Source organism: Solea senegalensis, linkage group LG12, assembly GCF_019176455.1.
Source record: "Solea senegalensis isolate Sse05_10M linkage group LG12, IFAPA_SoseM_1, whole genome shotgun sequence".
Taxonomy (NCBI): domain Eukaryota; kingdom Metazoa; phylum Chordata; class Actinopteri; order Pleuronectiformes; family Soleidae; genus Solea; species Solea senegalensis.
Genome location: NC_058032.1, coordinates 23,034,436 through 23,057,209, shown reverse-complemented (window position 1 = coordinate 23,057,209; position 22,774 = coordinate 23,034,436). Strand labels below are relative to the sequence as shown.

At 40.9% G+C, this 22,774-nt stretch overlaps 3 protein-coding genes across 4 annotated transcripts in view; 2 read left to right on the top strand and 1 right to left on the bottom strand.

Annotated features, from left to right (window-relative positions):
* Positions 1 to 428: 428 nt before the first annotated feature.
* On the top strand, positions 429 to 13,682 carry LOC122778267 (probable carboxypeptidase X1). Of its 2 annotated transcripts, XM_044039981.1 has the most exons (15): positions 429 to 931; positions 2,360 to 2,515; positions 5,432 to 5,541; positions 5,634 to 5,773; positions 6,367 to 6,451; positions 6,711 to 6,870; positions 6,951 to 7,042; positions 7,577 to 7,700; positions 8,499 to 8,695; positions 8,772 to 8,951; positions 11,189 to 11,386; positions 11,468 to 11,564; positions 12,009 to 12,148; positions 12,238 to 12,340; positions 13,108 to 13,682. In XM_044039981.1, the coding sequence occupies exons 1-15, from the start codon at positions 520 to 522 to the stop codon at positions 13,410 to 13,412; spliced, it is 2,499 nt and encodes an 832-aa protein (XP_043895916.1). In that variant the 5' UTR covers positions 429 to 519; the 3' UTR covers positions 13,413 to 13,682. The 2 variants fall into 2 exon arrangements, with proteins under 2 accessions (XP_043895916.1, XP_043895917.1); XM_044039982.1 differs by lacking the exon at positions 2,360 to 2,515 and having other exon boundaries at positions 431 to 931.
* A 216-nt stretch (positions 13,683 to 13,898) lies between these two features.
* On the bottom strand, positions 13,899 to 16,226 carry LOC122778269 (putative elongator complex protein 1). Its single transcript, XM_044039985.1, has 8 exons — positions 16,141 to 16,226; positions 15,978 to 16,038; positions 15,793 to 15,906; positions 14,828 to 14,927; positions 14,625 to 14,752; positions 14,394 to 14,545; positions 14,118 to 14,199; positions 13,899 to 14,040 (listed from the first exon to the last, which is right to left on the bottom strand). The coding sequence occupies exons 2-8, from the start codon at positions 16,030 to 16,032 to the stop codon at positions 13,973 to 13,975; spliced, it is 699 nt and encodes a 232-aa protein (XP_043895920.1). The 5' UTR covers positions 16,033 to 16,038; positions 16,141 to 16,226; the 3' UTR covers positions 13,899 to 13,972.
* Positions 16,227 to 18,038: 1,812 nt separating this feature from the next.
* LOC122778832 (extended synaptotagmin-2-A) overlaps positions 18,039 to 22,774 on the top strand; it is a 28,522-nt gene continuing 23,786 nt past the window's right edge. The window contains exon 1 of the mRNA XM_044040934.1: positions 18,039 to 18,421. Coding sequence (XP_043896869.1) covers positions 18,041 to 18,421 — 381 coding nt within the window. The 5' untranslated portion in view covers positions 18,039 to 18,040. The remainder of the gene's footprint in view (positions 18,422 to 22,774) is intronic.

Below are 22,774 nucleotides of genomic sequence, written 5' to 3'. Positions count from 1 at the left end.
ATCCCTTTAGGACTTGATTTAGACCACTTTACCAGGACCAGGATTGAGAAACACTGATTTAGACCCAACAGTCTCCATGTGTATTTATTTAAATGTTTGAAGCCTTTCTTTGTGGGAGAGCTTTCAGAGTCTAATCCTTGGATTAAACTTTGGTTTTCACTGTTGGTTCAAGTCTGCAGCAAAAGATTTAATCAGACCTTCAAAATAAAAGCCTGGTTTGTCATTTGTACCTCAATATCACAGGCATTGAGATAAAATCCCTCCTTTTTTTGTCACTGATAATCTCAAGTAAAAAAAATGTGTTTTCTGAAATTGACAGCCTGAAATGAAAACGTCTTTGTCTATTAGACTTATTTTGAAATGTAAAACTTGTGTTTTTCTTTACTTTTTTTATCCTTCTGTTATTAAAAAATATGAATTTGACCGTTTTTAACATCATCTCTTTTAAACCTGTGATTTTCCACAGCTTTATCTGAGAGTGCTTGAATTTGACCTTTGACCTGAAATTATTGAAGTACTATGTCCTATAATATGTTTAAAAAGCTGCTTACTTTGAGTCTTTTATTTTCCAAACCAGCGACAGGAAGCTGTGTTGTACATGGCGGTCGTCTTGACAACAGTAGGTCACAGAGGTTGAATGAGAGCCCGGGTGTTTCTCTGTGTGTGTGTGTGTGTGTTTTCACAGTTAATATGGCAGCGGTCGTTCACCTCACTCTGCTCCTGCTCCTGTTTCTGCTCCGGGGATCTGTTCTTGTCGCCTCGGCCGCAGACGTCGAGTTTGTGACGACCGTGAGTCCTTTCTCTGCAGGAGGAACTGTGAGGAACGCCACAGATGATCCTAGCACACCACAAACGACCAGCGTCAGCACGTCCACAACCAGCAGACCTGTCCCTCAACAAGAGGAAGAAGATGAAGGTCCTCTGGAGTTAGGTGAGTCATTTATTGTACCTAAATGAAAAATTAGATGTTAAATTTAGCATCAATCGCTTCAAATGCACATTTTCTTTGTTTTCCCATTAAAAAGTAACAACAGTGGTGATAAAAAATTATAATTTTAAGGATAAATGTCAAACTTTCCTCAATAATAAACAAACCAAGTGAATTTTAAGGATATAATGTTTATTAAACTTGTTAAATGATGAATTAGCATTTATCTTTCATTAGTTTCATGTGTTTTTTTTTTCCCCATAAAGAAAACCAACAGAGGCTGTTAAATGTCAAACTTAACCCAAAAAAAAGCTTGAACTTGAGGTTAAATATCAAACTTCCCTTAATAACAAAAAAGAACTTGAATTTAAGGAGAAAACTTGTTAAATTCGCATCAATCTCTTCTAATTCACTTTATTTTTCATTAGTTTCATGTGTTTGATAAAAATGATAATTTTGAGTGTTGCATGTCAAACTTCCCACAATAATAAACCACAAAAAAGCAAATAAAACTTGAACTTGAGGAGAAAATGTTTGTTTAACTTGTGCTTTAGTGTCATTAGTGGCTCAGGTTCTGGTTCTGGTTGTAAATAATGTTCCTCAAGGGTTCAGAGTGAAAAGAGCTTTGTTGGTCTTTGCATATCTGCGGTCAGGGAGTCAGTGTCCGAGTGGTTGGGGGAGGATGTTCCACATTCTACCCGGTGACTGTTTTCTGCTGATGGAAAACAGATGCTCGCTGGTGATGCCTGTTTTAAAGAAGAAGGAAAGAAAATCCACAGAAACAGGACGACCCTCGTCCTCGTTTACTGCTGAAAACAAACGATTATTTTACTGTATGTTGACACTGTAAAACAGTGTTAATGTAAATACTTCGAATTTAACTTAAACATCAGTACAAGCATCTGTCAAATTCAGGACTGTAAAAGCTTTTATAGCTTTGTGTTCATTTCATGGTTTTGCATAAACTTATTTCTAACTTATTATCCATTAGTTGTAAGAAATTGTCTGTTTTGTCGACAAATGAAAATTATTCAGTTTTAATGATTGTTTTTTTGTTATGTGGAGCAAAGAAAGCCAGAACATGTTCACATCATTGAGAGCAATTTTTTTTAAGTATGACAAAACCCCTCAAATTGATGAAAATTAAAAGACGCAGCCAATCATTTTCCGTTGTTTCCTTTTTACGAAGTCCAATAATAACAAGTCACGTACGGCAGTGACTTGAAACCAAAAAACGTTTACATTCAAACTGTCAATCGTCTTATTTTAAGCCTTTAGTCCACTTATATATTATTATATATATATTATACTTTATATTAAACGTGGAAAGCTGTGTTTTCATGAGCTGCAGCCTCTCCACTGCTCCCTCTGGTGGTAGCAGACGGAACAACAAGTAGTTTAACCGCCTAAAAACAGTTTGCCTCTCCGTAGCGAGCAGGTCCATCAGGAGCGTGGCAAAGAAGCCCAAAGTGGTCCTCAAAAAACGCAGAGTCATCGCCAAGAAGTCAAAGGTCGTTAAGAAAACCAAACCGCAGGTGAAAAAACGTGGCGGCCAATCAGGCGCCGGCGGCACGGGAACGCTCCCAAGTACGTATGTGAAGAATATACAGTATGTAAATCAGACGAGGGTCAGAGATTTAGAGGAAAATTGTTATATCTAATCATAGACTGTGTATTAAAAAAAGGACGTAAGCAAAAATATACTGAATAGCCACTAGGGGGCGCCTCCTCTGGTCTCGAAAAGAACTCAATTTGAATGGAAGGTCTATGGGAAAACCAGCTTCTACGTCCTGAGTCTTGATCGTTAGTTTCAGCTCTTCTTCTTGGTCCATTTTAAAGGAAAACAGACGACATGAGTGGACACTAGCTTGATTGACAGCTGGTGTCCTCCAATAGGAGCCTCGTTTCAGGTTTTTGTGTTTTGTCTTGAAATCCCAAATCTCGAAGCTTCACAACGAGACTTTGTCCATTTCTTCATATACAGTCTATGTTTCTAATATACATATAATAAACTTATTTAGCTTTTATATGTGACTAAACTATTTACTAATTTAACACTAAATTCTGACCCAGGTCTGATTCCTGATACTGTATATCCAAAGCTGTACACTACAAATAGATGGTTTCAATCTCTTTAATTTAAAGGTGCAGTGCGTAAGTTTTTGTCCACAGTGGGTTTGTTTAACATGTTTCAGTGACTGGTTTCTTTGTGTTTATGTTAGAAGTCTATGATGTTTTTATTATATAAACACACGTAGACATAGATGAACTTTAAAGTACATATGTGATGATTTATCATGCTTCTGTTTGCATGTACAGTTACATATGTGCTGTATGTTAGAAAAGTTGGAGAAGTATAGAAAAGAACAAATGGAACGTTTCATCCAAAGTTGAGGAAATTTTTGGAGGTACCAACTTTTCTTTTTCTTTTTGAACTTCTTAGATCAAAGCTTTTATTTTGAAATTCCGAGAAAGCGACAACAAATATTACTTGGCATGAATTAAGCAATAAAATAAAGACAATAAAAAGCAGTAGGAGTTAAAGATAATTGTAAATTATTGTAATATCACAACATGGCAAAATAAAAACATCCAAAAAGAAACTAAGGTCACTCTAGAGTGACCTTTTAAGTGCCTTTTAAGTAAAACTCCATTTCCTCTTTACTTGAATTAATGTTGATTAACCAGTTGCTGTTTTTACTGAACTTAGGTAACTAAGGTGCCCCTAGAGGGCGCCCTCGTCCTCCCAGCACTGCCACCAGAGTAGATCAGACCTTCTCTAAAAAAAACAACAGATTTTTGAGCCAATTTTGAACAAATTTTCTCTTCCCTTGTGTTTAAATTTAGCCTCAAATGTTTGTTTGGACATTTCTTGTCCTCTGGTTTTTGTCTCGTTGATGAGACATCGTAGCTCCGTGTCTTACAGTGAGTCAACAATGAGAAAACAGAAGGTTTGAGGGTTTTGTTCCTTAATCAGAAAAACCCTCAAATGAGCCACGAAGCAGATGTTTGTGTGTGTTTTTCATGACCTCAGTGATTTTAGAGGTTTAACCACAAACTGTCATGGTTTCATGTCCAGTCATCTGTCTGTCTTTGTCTTCTGGACATCATCATCACAGTGTTTCTGCCTCTGGTTTGGCAGAAAGCCCCGTGTTCACACCAACAACAGACGAGCTGGAGATCCAGCCGGACCACAAGGAGAAGTGGGGACGTTTTTTTAATGTCACACATGTAGCATTCATTGATGCTGCTTCTGAAGCTCAGCGCTGACGCTTCTCCACAGCGTCCTGCTGGCAGGAAGAGGCCGCGTGAACCGAGCTGAACTCTCAGTGAGACAATGAGAGTCTGTCTGAGGCGTTACTGCTGCGGCAGAGGACGCCGAGGACGCTGAGGACGCTGGACGGACAGGGTTAAAGAAACACACGAGCCACCGACTCATTAGCTGTAATGAGAGAGAAAAAAAAACACACTGAACGTGCTGGAATTCAACCTCCATTCATCAAACACACAAAAGTGGTGAAGTGAATTGGATATAATACGTTTATAATTATGTTTTTATTCATGTTCAATCGTTTTCTTTCCTTTAGAGAGAGCCACAAACTGAAACACCTGGAAATGGAAGCAAAAGGACAAAGTGCCTGAAACTTGTATTCTCAAGAATGTCCAGGAGGGGGCGACTCCAGAAAAACCCTGTTCTTACATGATTTAAATTGTTAGTAAACATTTGGTCTTAATTCCGATCTTCAGGTTTTTCTTCAGTACAGCATGGCGTCCATTTTGGAAATGATGCTCCCGTTTGGAGTCAAATAGGCAAAACAGAGGATGCCTTAGGGCGTGGCTATGGTGTGATTGACAGGAGATGTCGCACATGATGACTTGTCGGAAGCTATGCCCCTTGCTTCTTCAGCAGCTCCACCCCCTTATCCAAATATGGTCTCTTCTGACCACATGAGCCACATGAACCACGTTTCCACCATAGAACCCTTAACTTGCTTGCAATCTGCAAACTCACCACTAGATGCCACTAAAACTTACACGCTTGTCCTTTTAAAAGGAATATGAATTTTTACTGAAAACTGTTTCTACGTGCTAGAAATGTGAAATAATATTTGTAGTCGGCGCCTTCCTGGCCGAGAAATTTGTTTTTGGTTCATGTGACTGAACAACAACCCCCAGAATGCTCTGCACTTACAGGATTGAGCCTTAGCTTAGAGGTTTTGCCCCCTCCACCGGTTTGAAAACTACATTCTGCGGATGTCATTCTTTGTCGTTCATGTACTTGTTAGCTAAGATGATGGACACCGTGTTTACGTTCTGGCAATGAAGCCCCGCCCCCTATTGACGGGTCTAAAATGTCGCTTCCTGTTTAACTTCTAACTGCAAAATACTCAACTAATGATCTGCCTCCATCAATAGAAAATCAATCAAACTGCCTCCATTTCCCTTGCTAATGATTTTGCAATAATAATGATATTGTGACTAAATCTGTGTCGGCTGTGTCAGAATGTCCTCCGCTGGGACTGGAGTCGCTCCGAGTCAAAGACCATCAGCTCAAAGCGTCGTCCTACAAGCGCAGAGGTCTGGGTCCTCACCGCGGACGCCTCAACATCCAGGTGACCTCACAGGAAGCTTTTCTCAGAAGACGCCACGTTGACACTGTGTCCACACTCACCTTTCAGTGCTGCTGTACTTGTGTGTCTCTCAGTCTGGGATCGAGGACGGGGACATCTACGACGGAGCCTGGTGCGCTCAGTACCGAGACAAGAACCAGTGGTTGGAGGTCGACGCTCAGCGGCCGACGCGCTTCACCGGTGTCATCCTGCAGGGACGCAACTCCATCTGGAGGTCAGTACTGAAGGTCAGAGCGTCTGGAGCATCACGTTTACCCGTTTGAAAGGATTCAGAGACTTAACTGTTCATGATAAAGGAACAAAACACGGTATCTTCATCAGGCAAATCTGCTGCCCTAACCCAACAGCGGTGTTTTTATTTTTTTTGATTTTTTTCAAACCAAACATTTAGTTTGAAATCTATTTGAATCCGTTCATATGTATTTTTCACAATAAAAGCACCAAACTGAACTCAATGTGGTGAAGATATCAGAATTGTTAAATCAGCTGTCGGGCCCAGAAACCGATGCTGGCGGGCCAGTTTTGGCCCACTGGCTACCAGTTGATTACACTTCACTTTTTCACCAGTAGGGTGCAGCCATCTTAAATGGTCCATTATATATGATGTAATGTTTCTCTCATGGTTTAAACACCTTTTATTTGTTGTGTTTTCATCATAAACGCAATATAAGTTGTATATTCTGCTCATATCTTAATTATTTCCCAGCATCCCGCTGTCTTTTTATTTTTTAAGTATTTATTTCATATTTATTGTGTAAACGTCTCGTTTTATAAATGTAAAATGACTCTTATTTCGTTCTCACTCAGCTGGGACGTGGTTCACAGCTACAAGGTGCAGTTCAGTAACGACTCTGTGGTCTGGAAACCATGTATGAACGGGACCAAAGAGGCTGTGAGTGAAAGTGTTTTCCTATTTATCACCGTTTAAACTGTATTTTACTTGAAGTCACCTCATATAAACGAGTATATCTTATGTTTACGGGAGGTTTTTAATGTCAGGTCTGTGATTAAAAGTCCTGAAAGCCATGAATAATAAAATAAAACGTCATTATTATGGTTTGGCTTCACTACACAGTAAAAAACTAGTGTCTTAGTTTATTCTGTATGTAACTTCAGATGGATTTAGCTGTGCTGTGTCTCATGTGTCAAAGGTATTCGAGGGGAACCAGGACGCAGAGACGCCCGTCCTCGCCCTGTTCAACACGTCCACCGTGGCCCGGTACATCCGCATCAACCCGCAGACCTGGTACCAGAACGGGACGGACGGCGACGTCTGCCTGAGAGCAGAGGTGCTGGGCTGCACACTGCCAGGTACACACGCTTCTACAAGACAACGACAACAACAACAACAACAACAACAACAGACTCACACCACCTCCATCTTTTCATAGATCCTCATAATGTGTACGCGTGGCAGGCGGAGCCGACAGAGTCCAGAGACAAACTGGACTTTAGACACCACAACTACAAGGAGATGAAGAAGGTGGGACACACACACACATGCACAGTGGTGTTTCAAGGAGCAACAGGGGCCTGAGGGGCCATCTTACATCAAAATCAATATAGATTCAACAAAAAAGGATTTTGATGTCTTTGAAATTAGAAACAAGCTAGTGCCTCATTCGGGGCTGTTTACATGTGTGGGGGCCCCACTCAGCTAGGGGCCCCAGGTTTTTTATGCTGCAACAGCCCTGGATATACAATATTTCCTGTCTGATGATTTCTATGATGAGAGGAAGAGGGAAACCTCCTGATCAATAGTTTCAAAGAAAGCAAATGCTATTTGACTCAAATTCAACATCCATAAGATAAGATTATTTTTGAATTTTTACTGTATTTCATTTTGTATTTTGACTTAAAATAATAAATTCTGTTGTCAGGAAACCTAAAAAGTTCTGTTAAAATATCAACACTAGGTATTAGTTGTTATAGTGACTCTGGAAAATTGACATTATTTTCAATTCATTCACTTGACAATATCTAAACTGCATAAACCTGAATTTTTCTTCACCCACAGCTGATGAAGTCGGTGCACGACGCTTGTCCTGACATCACTCGCATCTACAGCATCGGAAAAAGCCACATGGGTCTGAAACTCTACGCCATGGAGATCTCCGACAACCCCGGAAAACACGAACTGGGTGAGACGAGCTAGGAACAGTGATGCGATGATGAACTTTCACAGCAAAATGTTTATAAACCGCTATTAAATAAGTTATTTTTATAATTATTCATTCATTCAGTACGATGTTGTATAAATAATTTCAAGCCAGGACATCAGAATAAAAACATAACAACAAAAATTAATTCCACAAGTTTCAATGGGTACATTTTTGTACTTAAGGTTCTGAGTGTTACTATTTCTTTTACAGTGTTTTATAGATCTATCAAAAGTTGAAATTTTAATTATTACAAAAAAATAACAACCCTGGCATATATTAGGTCATGTGTATTAACAATAAATAAATAGATTAAGATAAGCATAAATTGACCCTGAGGTTGAATGAGGGTTGCAAAGAATAAATTACAGTTTAGTCCAGTTCAATTAAAAAAACTTTATTTGTTGTATATTTCTGCCTCATCGCAGCTGAAACTGAACTTTCCCTCACACTGTTTCCTTGACACGCTGCTCATCTAATGACGGACAGAGATTATAGGTGTCAGAAGGTCAGGTGCAGGCTGGACGTCCACAGTGGCGTCCACTGTGTCCCAGACCAACACAGTCCAACAGTGTGTGAAAGGTAAACATGTGCAGGTCAGATTCACTCTGAGCGGTACTAATGTTGTCTTTGGCCGCGTCAACTCAAAACACACGACACCGCAGAGTGGAGAGTTTTCCCACCAAAACACACGGCAGTGGAGAGAGTTTTCATGGTCATATGGTGCAGTTTATTTAAAAAAAATAATAACCTTTGTGTTTGTTTTGGCGCCCCCTGCAGGAGAACCAGAGTTCCGGTACGTGGCAGGGATGCATGGCAACGAGGCGCTGGGCCGCGAACTTCTCCTCAACCTGATGCAGTACATGTGTCAGGAATACAAACGCAGCGACCAGCGCGTCATCCGCCTGGTCAAAGAGACGCGGATCCACCTGCTGCCCTCGATGAACCCTGACGGATACGAGATGGCCTTCAAAAAGGTCACCACCGTTAATTAGCTCCTCCTCTAACTGCACTCGCTTCCATCCTTCTTCATCTCCTACCTCTGACCTTTAGGGTTCAGAACTGGCCGGCTGGGCTTTCGGTCGCTATAGTTACGAAGGCATCGACATGAACCACAACTTCGCCGACCTCAACTCTGGCATGTGGACGGCCATCGAGCTGGAGACGGACCCGTCCAAACTCATCAACCACTACTTCCCCATCCCTGAGCACTACACGTCTGAGGAGGCCTTTGTAAGTCACACACACTTTACCTTTACCTTAACCCTCAAAAAGACCCTCATTTGTTAGAAAAGTGGATACATAGATGTAAGGGTCTAAACGAGGTTTTAATGTGTCAGAAAGACCAGCTTAAAAACACCCTAGAAAGAACTTTAACCTTTAGCCAGGTGCTAATCTGTTCATCTGTGGGTTCCAGTGGACGTTCGTACCAAATTTGATGAAACGCCCTACAGTGCCTGACAAAAGTCTTGTCACTTATCCATTTTGTAGAAAAAACAGCTCATAACCTACCTTTAAATTAATCCATTGGTTTTAGAAATGGCTCATATGAAAGCTAAAACCCTCCCAAATCATGTTCAATATACTAAAATAAATTTGCTTCACTGAAGAAAGATTGATCATTTAATGAACACAGAAAGGTCAGATTTTGGCAAGACAAAAGTTTTGTCGCCGACAGAGAGTAATGTGAAAATTGAACAAATAATTTACTTCAAATACAAAAATATGCTGCATAACATCAGCAAATTAAGCAGTGGTGCTGTGAGATCCATATTTAATATCTTGTATGACTTCCATGAGCTTGAAGGACTGCATCCATGCGGTTCGATAATGATTCATACAAGTCATCAGGAATAGCAAAGAAAGCAGTCTTACATGCCTCCCAGAGTTCATCAAGATTCTTTGGTATTGTCTTCCATGCTTCCTCTTTCATTCTACCCCAGACATGCTCAATGATGTTCATGTCTGGTGACTGGGCTGGCCCGTCCTGGAGCACCTTGATCTTCATCGCCTTGAGGAAATTTGATGTAGAGGTGTAAGTATGCGATGGAGCACCATCCTGCTGCAAAATCTGACCCCTTTTATGTTTGGGAATGTAAGAGGTAGCTAATACTTCTTGAAATTTTAGGCTATTGATATTGCCTTCCACCCTGCAAATCTCTCACACACCCCTTTACTGGATGTAACCCCAGACCATGATTTTTCCACCACCAAACTTATCTGTTTTCTGGGTGAATCTCGGATCTATGCAGGCTCCACTAGGTCTCCTGCAATATATACGGCGGCTGTGATGTAATTCAACCGAAGATTCATCTGAGAAATCCACCTTCTGCCACTTTTCCAGCGTCCATCCTTTTAGCAGGCTGTGGGCCTTGGCAAATGCCGCACGTTTTTTTAATTGCCTTTTGTTTAGTGATGGTTTCTGGGCACAGAGGCCATTTCGAGATAGAATTCTACGAACTGTTCTGGTTGACATGGGGACTTTAGGTGACCAGGCCTGGTGAAGCTCTGCTACAGTGGAAAAGGGGCTGGCCTTGGATTTTCGAGCAGTTGTCTTGCAGGGTCTGCCGGACCTGGGCTTGTCAAAAACATCTCCAGTGTTTTCTAATCTTTTTCTTACACTTTGTATTTGAGGCTGAGACACATTGAAGGTGTCAGCCACCTCAGCAGTGGATCTGGTCTTCAGCCTCTTGATAATCAACGCTTTGGTCTCAGGGTGAATCTTAGGCATGTTGTCAGAGGTCAAGTTGCAGTTGAAGTGAATGTCTGGTGTGATGGGGTTCATTTTATACACACCTGCTAATTGATTGATCAATTATTGATCACAGGAGAGGCTGTAATCTAGGATTGGGTGCATCATATGACAAGGCGACAAGACTTTTGTCTTTGCAAAAACTGACTCAGTGGGCTTTACCAAGCTGTGAACGTTAGAATGCTTTTCAGAAGTTTCATTTGGCACCAAAACATTACTTCAAAAACTGTTGGGATTAAAATTAGCCATTTCTTGTAAAAAAAAATTGATTAGACATATATTTAAGGGGCACTTAAGGTCAACTTGTACCCAGGCGACAAGACTTTTGTCAGGGACTGTAAAGGAAATGTTATTTTCAAGAGGTCTTCTTCTCAAAAATTGGATGATCGACCCGTAACTCCACATTCCCGTCTCTTTATCTCACAGTCGCCAACAGCGACTATAAAATGGTTAATTGTTCAGGTCCTTTTGTGAATCCAAACCTTCCACCACCAAATTCTAAAAAGTTTGCCCCAAATTTGAAAGGATTTCCTGATGGTGATCCTTGAACTTCAAGGGTTCCAGTGGACGTTCATACCTAATTTGATGAAATGCCCTAAAGGAACTGTTGTTTTAACGAGGTCTTCTTCTCAAAAATTGGATGATCGACCCGTAACTCCACACTGTGGCCTCAGATCTTCATAAACAGAGCTGGGATAATGAAATTCTCCAACATTAGGTGGCGTCAGAGACCCGCGCCGTCATCAACTGGATACAGGACATCCCGTTCGTCCTCGGCGCCAACCTGCACGGCGGAGAGCTGGTGGTCACGTACCCGTACGACATGACGCGCGACTGGGCTCCCCGCGAGCACACGCCAACGGCCGACGAGAGCTTCTTCCGCTGGTTGGCGACGGCGTACGCCAGCACCAATCAGGTCCGTCCTCCTCCCCCTGAACGACGCTCCCGTTATAGTCCCACCATGTTACTGTATGTGTGTGTGTCTGTGTGTGAGTAGGTGATGTCCAACCCAGACAGAAGACCCTGCCACAACAAGGACTTCCTCAAATACAACAACATCATCAACGGAGCCGACTGGCACAACGTACCAGGAAGTAAGAGAATTTATTTCTGGCCAATGATTATAGAGCTGTGGACGCCATGTGACTCAGTTTGTTTACGCCGCCATGTTGGCAGGAAACCACCCCGATGTCAGGATCCCCGAGATGGGGCGATATATCGCAGAACTTGACAGAGTTAGGGACCAACTTTGGAATCTTTATTGGATTTGTCTTGATTTGACTGACATTTTGGTCGAGACAAGATTCCAGGGGGGACGTTTATGAGTGTAGGACCAACAATGACTAAGTAGCCATCGGAGACAAGCGTGGTACGTAAATCGCTACAAAACTCTCCATTAAAACAGGAGTGAAGGCAACATAGCTTCTAAAGCTCATAAGAAGAACCAGGGGAATTTATTGCGACCCATCTGTGGGTCTTGACCCAGTCTTTGGACAACACTGAGACTTTTAAAACGATGTGATTGTACGGTTTCGCAGGCATGAACGACTTCAGCTACCTCCACACCAACTGCTTCGAGGTGACGGTGGAGTTGTCCTGCGACAAATTCCCTCACGCCAGCGAACTTCCCACCGAGTGGGAGAACAACAGAGAGTCTCTGCTGGTTTACATGGAGCAGGTGAAGAGTCAAATGACAAAAATCCAATGTAAAATTGTCCCGTTTGCTGTCATTTACACTGCGTTGACTTCTGGATTATTTTCTTCCAGGTTCACAGAGGAATTAAAGGCGTGGTTCGCGACAGAGACACAGGAGCAGGTGTAGCGGACGCCGTGATAAAAGTGGAGGACATTGATCATCACATACGATCAGGTACAGTTTTATCTGATCCTTGAATTTCACCTTCACAAACATGCAACTTTAACTTTTAGCCAGGTGCTAATCTGTTCATCTGTGGGTTCCAGTGGACGTTCGTACCAAATTTGATGAAACGCCCTAAAGGAACTGTTATTTTCAAGAGGTCTTCTCAAAAATTGGATGATCGACCCGTAACTCCACATTCCCGTCTCTTTATCTCACAGTCGCCAACAGCGACTATAAAATGATTAATTGTTCAGGTCCAAACCTTCCATCATCAAATTCTAAAAAGTTTGCCCCAAATTTGAAAGGATTTCCTGATGGTGATCCTTGAATTTCAAGGGTTCCAGTGGACGTTCATACCAAATTTGATGAAATGCCCTAAAGGAACTGTTGTTTTAACGAGGTCTTCTCAAAAATTGGATGATCGACCCGTAACTCCGCATTCCCGTCTGTTTAGCTCACAGTTGCCGACAGCAACTATAAAATGATTAATTGTTCAGGTCCTTTTGTGAATCCAAACTTTGACGGCTCCTTGGGTAATGTATTGTCACTGTGGCCTCAGTCGACCATTGACCTTCCACCACCAAATTCTAATCAGCAAATGAAAGTTTGCCCCAAATTTGAGAGGATTTCCTGATGGTGATCCTTGATTTTCAAGGGTTCCAGTGGACGTCTGTACCAAATTAGATGAAATGCCCTGAAGGAACTGTTGTTCTAACGAGGTCTTCTTCTCAAAAATTGGATGATCGAACCGTGACTCCACAGTCCCATTCTCGCAGTTGCCGACGGCGACTACTGGCGGCTGCTGAATCCCGGCGAGTACAGAGTGACGGTCACCGCAGAGGGCTACTTCCCGTCCTCCCGCACCTGCCAAGTCATGTACGACCACTACCCCACAATCTGCGACTTCAACCTCACTAAGGTGCCCGCGCCGAAGGTGAAGGAGGTCTTAGCGAAGAGAGGGAAACTCGCCAAGGACCTGCAGTTCCGGCTTCGCCAACAGCGACTGCGTAAACTCCGCGTCACCACCAAGGCCATCAACCAGAGAAGAGCCGCCGCCGCTAAACGAGCTAAGAGGGTTTGACGATGACGCTAACGAGAACAAAGCAGGACTTGTTCAGTTCACTAGAGGTTTGGAGACAATCAGTCGTCACTGGGTTCATGTTATTTATCAAATACACGTTCATCTCCTGCTGTGGAGCAGCAGAACGTTCGCAGTTAGCCTCAGGATTTGCGATTTCACTTGGACTTGAGCACAAAAACACTTCCTTTTTCTTTAACAGGAACCTACACTGAGGGAATTTTGTAATGTTTGCACAGAACTCTTTCAAAATAAAAGCATTATGTCTTTAAATCTGAACGTGTATTTCCAGCACAGGAACTTTCCACCGGCTCTAAACCCCAAACCCGGAACTTTAAGTACCAGGAGCCCTTTTTTTAAAGGTCCCTGCAGACCAGTGTCGTTGGCCTTGTCCTGGAACTTGTCCTCGTACTTTTTGACAGAAAGTTTAGAGAATGGTGCTGGAAATTGGGAAGTAATACGTGTTGGTACTGCATGGATATGTTTGGTAACTGAATCTTTATTTATTACATATTTAACACTTGACTTTTACAATTAAAAATACATGTCTAAAAAAATGAAATTTAAGTCAGAATAGCGAGCTTCCACTTGATGCCGTTTCTCATCTTTGGCGGCGCCAACACCTCCAAATCTACGAAGCAAAAAGAAATTTTAAAAACTGGAAAAAGTCAAGATAATGTGATGGATAATGTTTTAAATGCTGCTGACCTTGTGCAGCTGCAGGTCTCTGCTGCTGTTGCTGCTGGTAAGACGCCATGATGCTGTTTGCGGTCGAGTTTGGCCCAGTGAGCTAAAGAAAATGAGATTACACAAACGAAACCACATTCTTGTTAATTGTGCAGTCAAAATGTTGATTTTAAAAGGACTGTTTAAGTTTATTGACGTAAAACCAAGTCTAGACAGACTTTTTCAGTGAGAAACTGACGATTTTAAACTTTGTCAAACACTTGGTCTCCATAGAGAAAATCAGTGATTTCTAGTTACCGGAGCTTGGCTGTTCTGGACGTTCTCCGGCCAAACCTCAGGCACCGCCCCCTCCATCATCTGCAGGGCGTGGTCGTAGGCCGCCTGCAGCTTCTCCGCGTGTTTGTCAAACTGGAACAGCACCAGCGCTTTCAGCAGACCGTGCACTTCCTCTGCAAAAGTCCATCAAAAGGGAGTGAACGTCTCCTCGAGGTCGAGCTGTAAGAGATCCGTGATTATCTCATGTGTTACCTCTCATCTTGTCCACGGTGGTGATGATTTCACCCAGAGCGAACATGAGCGCCCGGTCCTCCATGGGACTTCCTTCCTTCAGACTCAGCTTCTTCCTCTCGGCTTTCCGCCGGTTCTTTGACGACCTCCTGCACACACACACACACACGGTCATGCCATGTTTGAAAACAGTGAGAATCAGTGGAGGCGTGTTTCCGTCTTACGAGGAAACGCGGGAGTTGCTGTGCGAGTATTTGGAGCCGGTCATCGCGCTGCTGGCCTCGGAGTAAAGCTCGGCGTCGGGACAATCTGGACCGTCCTCGTCTGTCGGAGGACACGACAGGTTAGTGTCACAAGTGTCAAAATCAATTTGGATGATTTCTTTTTCGTTTTATGGAGCAAAAGAAAGCAGAAAATATAATCAAATCGACCAAAAAACAGGACACGTCACAACAACACAACCGATTATTGTTAAAATCAATGTTAAAAAATTACACTCAAATAAAATGTGAATTCATAAAAAAAAAACACAGATTAAATTATCAAATTGCTGTAATTTTAGTCATAGATTAAGCAAAGTCATTTTAATTATGTGAGTAGAGACATTTAATTAATATTAATGATCAATGAATGTGTAAATATGCCAGATTATATCATTCATAATCCGTCTATAGAGGGCGACCAATATGTTGTTGTTTTTTTCTAAGGCCTGTATCTGATAAAATAACTGTTATTATAAAGTATTATACAGCAATTTTAATATAAATAATTTATTAAAAATTCAAGTTTCTAAATTGTAATAGTTAGTCAGTGGAGATTAAATCTAAAATAATGTGATAAAGCAAAGGAAACCAGGAAGTAAGGACCATGAGATTTCCCTTAAAGTTTCCCTCGGATTAAAGTGGCTTTAAATTTTAAATGTATTTGACGGATTAACTGATTAGAATTTAGTGACTGTGGGTCTAAAAATGTCATTTATTCATAATCTCAGCGCACATTCACTTCGTACAACATTACATCATAATTTAATCCATGTGTCGGATATTTTTTAAACGTTTGGACCAAATTAGAATTCGATTTCCTGGACACAGACGTATAAAAATCACTTGTGTAATCTGTAATGTATAATAGATTAAACCTCTAGTAATGAAGTTGTTAAATTATGGTTCAGATTAGGAGTTAATCTCACCCAGCAGGTCCAGTCTGGCCTTCTCCTTGTGCTCTCTGACCACACAGAGTCTGCTTCTGTGTCGTGTGAACGTCGCGACCTGAGCCTCCAGGAAAACAGTCTGTGTGTTCACAGCTGACGGAGGAAACATCATCATCATCAACAACAACAACAACAACAACAACAACAATCAGAAGTGTAGTTACCGTCGAGCAGAGCAGGTTTCAGGTTTGTTTCTGTGATGTCTCGTCTGTTGTGCATGTAAATCTGTAACACACACACACACACACACACACATAAACTTTTATAATAATAATAAAAAACAATGAAAGAACTGAAGTTTAAAACACTATCATTTCTCTCACTGACCAGTCGTAACGCCTCCTCCCAGACTGCACCTGTGATCAGAGCCAAGATGGCTTCCTCACAGTCCTGACGGAGACAAACACACACACACACAGAGGTTTGATGGATCTGACGATGTCTCTTTTTTCTTCCTGAGCACATTTCTTTCTTTCTGACTTCATTTATCTTTCATTTTAGTGCTAATCTTTCTTCTTTTTCTTTAAGTTGTCTTTTTTTCTTTCTTAGATAACGTCACGACGGACTCCATTCGAAAATCCGACATTTTAGTATTTCTCTACCCAATTACTACATGTTACATTTTGTGAACGATGTTCCAAAACTGCTGTTGTATTAAATCAATTGTGCTCTTTAATTCGGCGTACATTAAACAACACCATAACGTACATGTTTTATTCAAAAATCTACTTTTACTTTCGGTACGTTCACTTGTTGCCAATCGCGGTAGTTGAGGTAAACTGCGGGGCCGCGGATTGAGGCAACTTTCAAAGTTTTAGTACTACCGAAAGACTTGCGTGTTTGTGTATTGATCGTATGCCGAATTACTGAGGGGATTCAAACGTGTCATGGCATTTATTCACTTTAAACGTGCTCCTTCCACATGTCCCAGAATTGAACGTCTTAATAAAGTTGACAATTCTGTAAGGGAGTTTTGTTTCGGGTACTGCCCAGATACGGGAATGACAGTTCACCTCGGAGTGTGTGAGGTGGCCGTGGCAACACGTTTCAAATGTCTCTTTTATTCAAGCCGTTTTAGTGGAACTTATCAAACTAACCGAAACATGTCATGAACTCGTTGAAATTCTTGTAGAAATGAGTAAATATAACAATTAACCAGCTTTTTCCACATTGCTAGCAAAGGTAACTGCTGCAACTTGGCAGTGGAACACGGGCCATTATCTTTAAAACAGGGCATTTCCTGCTTAAATATATATCCGTGTTATTCTCCTTCTTATGACACTTTTGATAAGATTTCTTATATAAATCTGGGTCATTTAAACCCTGGGTTTTTGCTATTGGCTTCTTCTCTCAAAAATAGCACACATTTTTCAGCCCAGTGCATTAAATCTGGTATTTTTATGGGGCTAAATTGTTAACTCTTTGTCACCGTGTAAAGTCTGATATCCTTACGAAACCTGTTGGCTATAATTATAAGTATATTTTAGTATAATTGTTCAACATTAGAGCCTTGGACAACTAATTATTGGTTTTATTTTTCATAAATTGATGAAAACAAAAACAACCAATTTGTTGAATGTTTTTGAAAGAGAAGCAAAAATTTTCTCACTTTCTCACTTAAATCTCAGAATTCTGACTTTCCTCATAATTGTGAACTTTTTCCTCAAAATTGTGAACTTTTTCCTCAAAATTTTGACTTTAATCTCAGAATTCTCACTTTTTCCTTATAATTCTGACTTGAATCTCATAATTCTGACTTTTTTGCTTTCTTTCAAAGCAAATGTTTTCATGTGTCTCTAATACTCTTCCGTATAGAAATGCTAATTATGCTCATTTTAAAGCTGCAGTGTGTAATTTTTTTGTTTTGTTTGGCAAACTTTCAGACCAGCAGAGTTCGGGAATTGTTGTTTTTTATTGTATTGACTTTTTATCCACATAAAAACAACGTCGTTCAATCACTGAAACACTTTTTTTTTAAAAATAACTATAATTATTATGCGTTTTCTTGTACTTGCTTTATTTATTTATTACTTGTTTTATGTCCAAGTCTTCTTCTCTGTCTTGGGTGTATTTACGTGTCAGCGTTACAGTGCCACATACAGGCCTGGTGTACGCGCTGCAGCGTTAAGAGTTACGATACTGTGTTTTTAGTAAACATTACAGCGTTAAATGATTGTATCACAATTATCTGATATTTGCTGTAATTGTTTCTCTCTCCAGTGGGGAAATGAGTAACAAGATGGAGGGTACGTCAGGACCCGGTGTCCGGGTGAACGGACCAGTGGTGCCGCCCAGCAGCTCGGCAAGCTCCTCCATGGGAGCGCCTCTGTCGCCACAGGAGCTGCAGGAAGAGCAGCAGTCGTCGCTGGTGGACGTCTCCCAAATGTGGATTAAGTTTGCCAAGACCTTTGCCATCATCTTGCCCATCTACGTCCTGGGATACTTTGAGTTCAGTTTTAGCTGGGTCCTGGTGGGACTTGCTGCGCTCTTCTACTGGAGGAGGAACCACGGCAACAAGGACTACAGGATAAACCGAGCCATCGAGTTCCTGGAGCACGAGGACAAGGCGGTGAAGCAGAATATGGCAACGACGGAGCTGCCACCATGGGTGAGTCCTCCTCCACCACTTAAAGTGATTCTTACAGCCTCAGACATGGAATATTGGCATGTTCCATTTGTAGTTTCTGAGGTCATGGGAACTGGGATTTCCAACTCGGAGCAACCTCACCAATCCAAACTTGGGATTCTGAGGTGGCTGCCACTTGTGTCATATTTATTTCACAGTAAATCAGTCACATACATATACATGGAGTGTATTTTTCCGACTTCCAATTTCCGATGTGAAGGGAACACTCATGGCTGCCACACAAGGAAAAAAACGTAATACAAAAATACGAAATACGAAAATACAAGTTTGCAAACCACTCACTTTCCCTCCACACCAATATCCATAGAGAAAATCAGTGATTTTAGCTCACAGAGCGGCAGAATGAGAAGTTTCCCCAAGCAACACAAACACTCAGTTCTCAGTTGTCCAACAGTGAGATTAAGTGATGAACATATCCCCAAAATGGGAGTAGACTGTGGAAGTGGTGACACACAAAACGTTTGGAAAATGTGTGTCTAGGCTTAAAAACATGTCTTTAAAGTTGGTTTGACAATGAGTAATGTACATAGGAATGTTTGGAGCTGGAAAAAAAAAGAGTTGTTTTGTGGCAATGACCGGTCAGATTCAAACGTCTCGTTCTGTGTTTCTGTCGCAAGACAAAAGAGACTGAAGGTCTCACACACACACACACACACACACACGGTCTGTACAGAGGGCAGGGGTCCCGGCGACTGGGTTCCCCCGGAGCTCGAGCCGTGAAGTGAAGCATCGTCAAGTCATCAAAACTGTCCTGGTTTTTGCTCTCTGTGCTCGTTTTTGTGTTGTTGTGTGTGTTGTAGAGGGAGGGGGAGGCGGCCGGGTCACACAGCTACAGTATGTGGTGCGGGCGCCCACATACTGTAGCTGCCTGTCTTTGTCTGTGTGGAAAATCAAAGATCTGATTAGATGTTTTTGTGACATCACGTCATGTTTGCTTTAAATAAGATTATTTTTGACGTGGGAGTTAATATCTTTTATTATTATTGCCTTTTATATTGACGTAAATCATTAAGATCTCGATTCACAGCTTATTTCTAAATGAAGACGATTCTTCTGCATTTTATTTCATGAGCTGCGCCGCAAATAAACGATAAACTATTTTCCTCTCAGAGATTCTTGTCGCCGTCTTCCCTCTCAATCACATGAACCCTTTACGTCACGTGATTCAGAGGAGATGAAGTTCGTCTCCAGCGCTGAGTGAGAGCGGCACAGAACGCAGGAGAAATTAACACACAATGGACGGTGATGAAAACCCAGGTGTTAGTGATGAGAATCACACGTCGCTAAATCCACCAGACTCCTCTGACATTTGCTAAATGTTGGAGATTAACCCACAATTTAAAGAAGCCTTTTTAACTCGTCTACAGTTCAGCACTGTTCGCTTTGATTCCTGTGCACAGCAGTCTGACGATGTCACGCATTCTCCCTGGTTATGATGTCACAGGTCGAGCTTGTGGAAACACACCATGTGTCACTGAAGCCACTGTAATAACAACAATAATAACAATAACAACAACAATAATAACAATAAGCCCATTATGCAGAGCCATTTTCAGGCTCTTTATTTGAATGCCTCATTGAATGTTTCTAATCTTTTGTTCATGAGTGCGATAAACATTTCCATTTGTGAAATAAATGGTGATTCACATGTTTTCCAGAATTGTGCAGTCCTCACTGACACAGTTACTGCAGGGAAATGTATTTTTCTCCTCGTCTGGAGATGACAGATTCAGACACAAACTCGGTCTTAAAAAGAAACAGAAACAGTCTCCTGCTGAAATATTTTGTGTAATTGACACCAGATGACTGAGCAGAGCGAGGCTGAGTGGATGTCAGGACGCCGGCCAGGGCCAGACATCTTCCCATCATCTCGTCCATGATCACACAGAACTTTTGTTCTTTGTTTGGATGATTAAAGGGAAACTGAGAGATGCGATGAAAAGGACGTCACAGCATTGATTTGATGTCGTCCTGCTGATAATGAGCTACAGTGTAACTGTAATCAGATGTGACCTTTGATCCTGCGGGGAAACACGGTCTGTCCCTGTCCTCTATCTGTTCACCTCTGTCACACTGACCTCACAAATCAGAGATTAAATGCTCAGTCAAAGTTCTGCCACCATTAACTTCATCAAGCTTCTGTAATCTGTGTTTACAACTGATAATCTCAAATTAGAGAATAAAAAAATGAGCACAAACCCTGGGAACATAGATTTTAAACTTTGGGATTACTCTAGATTTTGAATTTTGGGATTACTCTAGATTTAAAATTTTGGGATTAACTCTAGATTTTAAACTTTGGGATAAACTCTAGATGTTAAGCTTTGCGATTAACTCTGGATTAGATACTTCTTGATCAAACCTGTTAACACAGATTTTAAACTTCAGGATCAAACCAAAGTATAGGTTTTAGATTTTGGGATTAACCCTAGATTTAAAATTTTGGATCAAAACTGGAAAACAAACTATTTTAAACTTCGGGACTACATAGGAACGTAGATTTTAATCTTAATCTTCCTGTGAATGTACATTTAAATATTTGGGAGTAAAACCCCCGGAATATGAATCGGGGACACAGATTTGAAATTTCTGGAATAAATTTGGAAACAGATTTTGGGATTAAACCCAGGAACATGGATACTTTAATGTGCTTTAAAGCTTTGAAGAGACTCTTTGATGTGTTGTGTTAATACATTTTCATTGATCGCGATTGCTTCGTCACACTTTTCCCAATCAGACGTGACAGCGGGTCAAAGGTCAAAGGTGACGCCTCTTCTTCGTCATTATCAGAATCAGAAAGAAAGAAACAAAATCAGAAAAAGCTGTATTGCCAAGTACGATTTTACACATACAAGGAATTTGTAATGGTGTCGTTGTCGTGCTTAAAAACATTCTCTAAATATAAACTTTTAAAAATTAAACAATTAAAATATAGCAATATAAGTGTACATACACAGTACGTTTTTAAGCTTTTTTTATTAAAAAATTATTAATTATTACACACACTATTGGACACGCAAGGTTGAAAGCTAACTGCTAAGCTAATGAGTTTGCAGATTTTTTTCGCAACATTGCTGTCTTTGGAGGACGGTTTAGCTTGTGTCGTCACAGAAAATCACCGTATTACCATATTATCACAATATTCACAATAAGTCACAATATGATTAACTATATATTATTGTAGTTATTTTTTATTGTCTTTTAAAATAATTAAACGTAGTATTGTTATTATTGTTATTATGATATTTAAGTCACAATATGATACTATCACAATATTTCAGTCACGATAGTATATTACCATGATATTGCGACATACTGACTCCCATGACAGTGAGCACCATCTAATGGTCTAAAACGGAAATATATATTTTTTAGGCTAATCCACCCACCACAAAATCTTACTCAGTGGTTTCATAAAAACAATCACACCGTCAGAGAATGTCATTAACATGCAAACTAACGTGTGTGTGTGTGTGTGTACGTGTGTGTGTTTCATGTTCCTGTATCAACACGCCAAACACCAGCACATACTTTAGATTTGCTTTTCTCTCTTTAAAAAAAAAAGCAGCACTGTGCCTGCAGATTATTTAAGAGATAGGATTACTTAGACAACACCTAACCTTTGTGTAACCAGATATTAGTTATTAGTAGATTTAAATAATTAAATCAAATGTATTATTATTATCATCATTATCATTAATCAAGCAAAGACGATCATCTGCTGCAACAAGATGAGAAAGTTAAATATTACATTGTGTCTCTTTGTTGTTTAACCCTAATACTGATTGAGATTAAAAATCTCTTTGAGGCAGATTAAATCCAGACGTCCTGGTTGTCATGACCAGTTTAATCCTCGCTTCCACCTTTGATTTCAAACATGGTGTAGATCGTTTTCCTCTGTCCACTGGAGCTGGAGACGCCTCTGCGTCACGGTTCAACTATGCAACAGCTGTTTGGAAATCCTCCTCTCCCCTTTTAGCCACACCCCTCTCTTGCTACCTGCTTGATTGTGTGTGTGTGTGTGTTCTTGTATTGGTATCTTTGTGAGGACCTAACTAATTTAGTTCCCAAAGGAAATTACATTACATTACGCTTTAATCCAAAGTGACTTACAATGGAATTGAGTACAATCAGCCAGGGGTGGAGTCGAACTTGCGACCATTGCGACCATGATGTCTATTGCACACAGGGTACCGGTCTTGACCACTGAGCCACTCCACCCCTGAACTGAGGACTGTTTGGTTTGTTTGTTTGGTTTCCTCACATTCTGAAACCCCTAAACATGTCTTTTTCAGGGTTAAGACCTGGTTTTAG

Bases quoted from the DNA above. Each gene is read 5' to 3' on its own strand.
- LOC122778267 (XM_044039981.1), top strand. From the start codon at position 520: ATGTCCTATAATATGTTTAAAAAGCTGCTTACTTTGAGTCTTTTATTT. The intron at 5,774-6,366 runs GTCAGTACTGAA...GTTCTCACTCAG, and splicing joins GGACGCAACTCCATCTGGAG to CTGGGACGTGGTTCACAGCT. The intron at 12,149-12,237 runs GTGAAGAGTCAA...ATTTTCTTCCAG, and splicing joins TGCTGGTTTACATGGAGCAG to GTTCACAGAGGAATTAAAGG.
- LOC122778269 (XM_044039985.1), bottom strand. From the start codon at position 16,032: ATGCACAACAGACGAGACATCACAGAAACAAACCTGAAACCTGCTCTG. The intron at 14,546-14,624 runs GTAACACATGAG...GGACTTTTGCAG, and splicing joins CACCGTGGACAAGATGAGAG to AGGAAGTGCACGGTCTGCTG. The intron at 14,041-14,117 runs GTCAGCAGCATT...TTTGCTTCGTAG, and splicing joins GAGACCTGCAGCTGCACAAG to ATTTGGAGGTGTTGGCGCCG.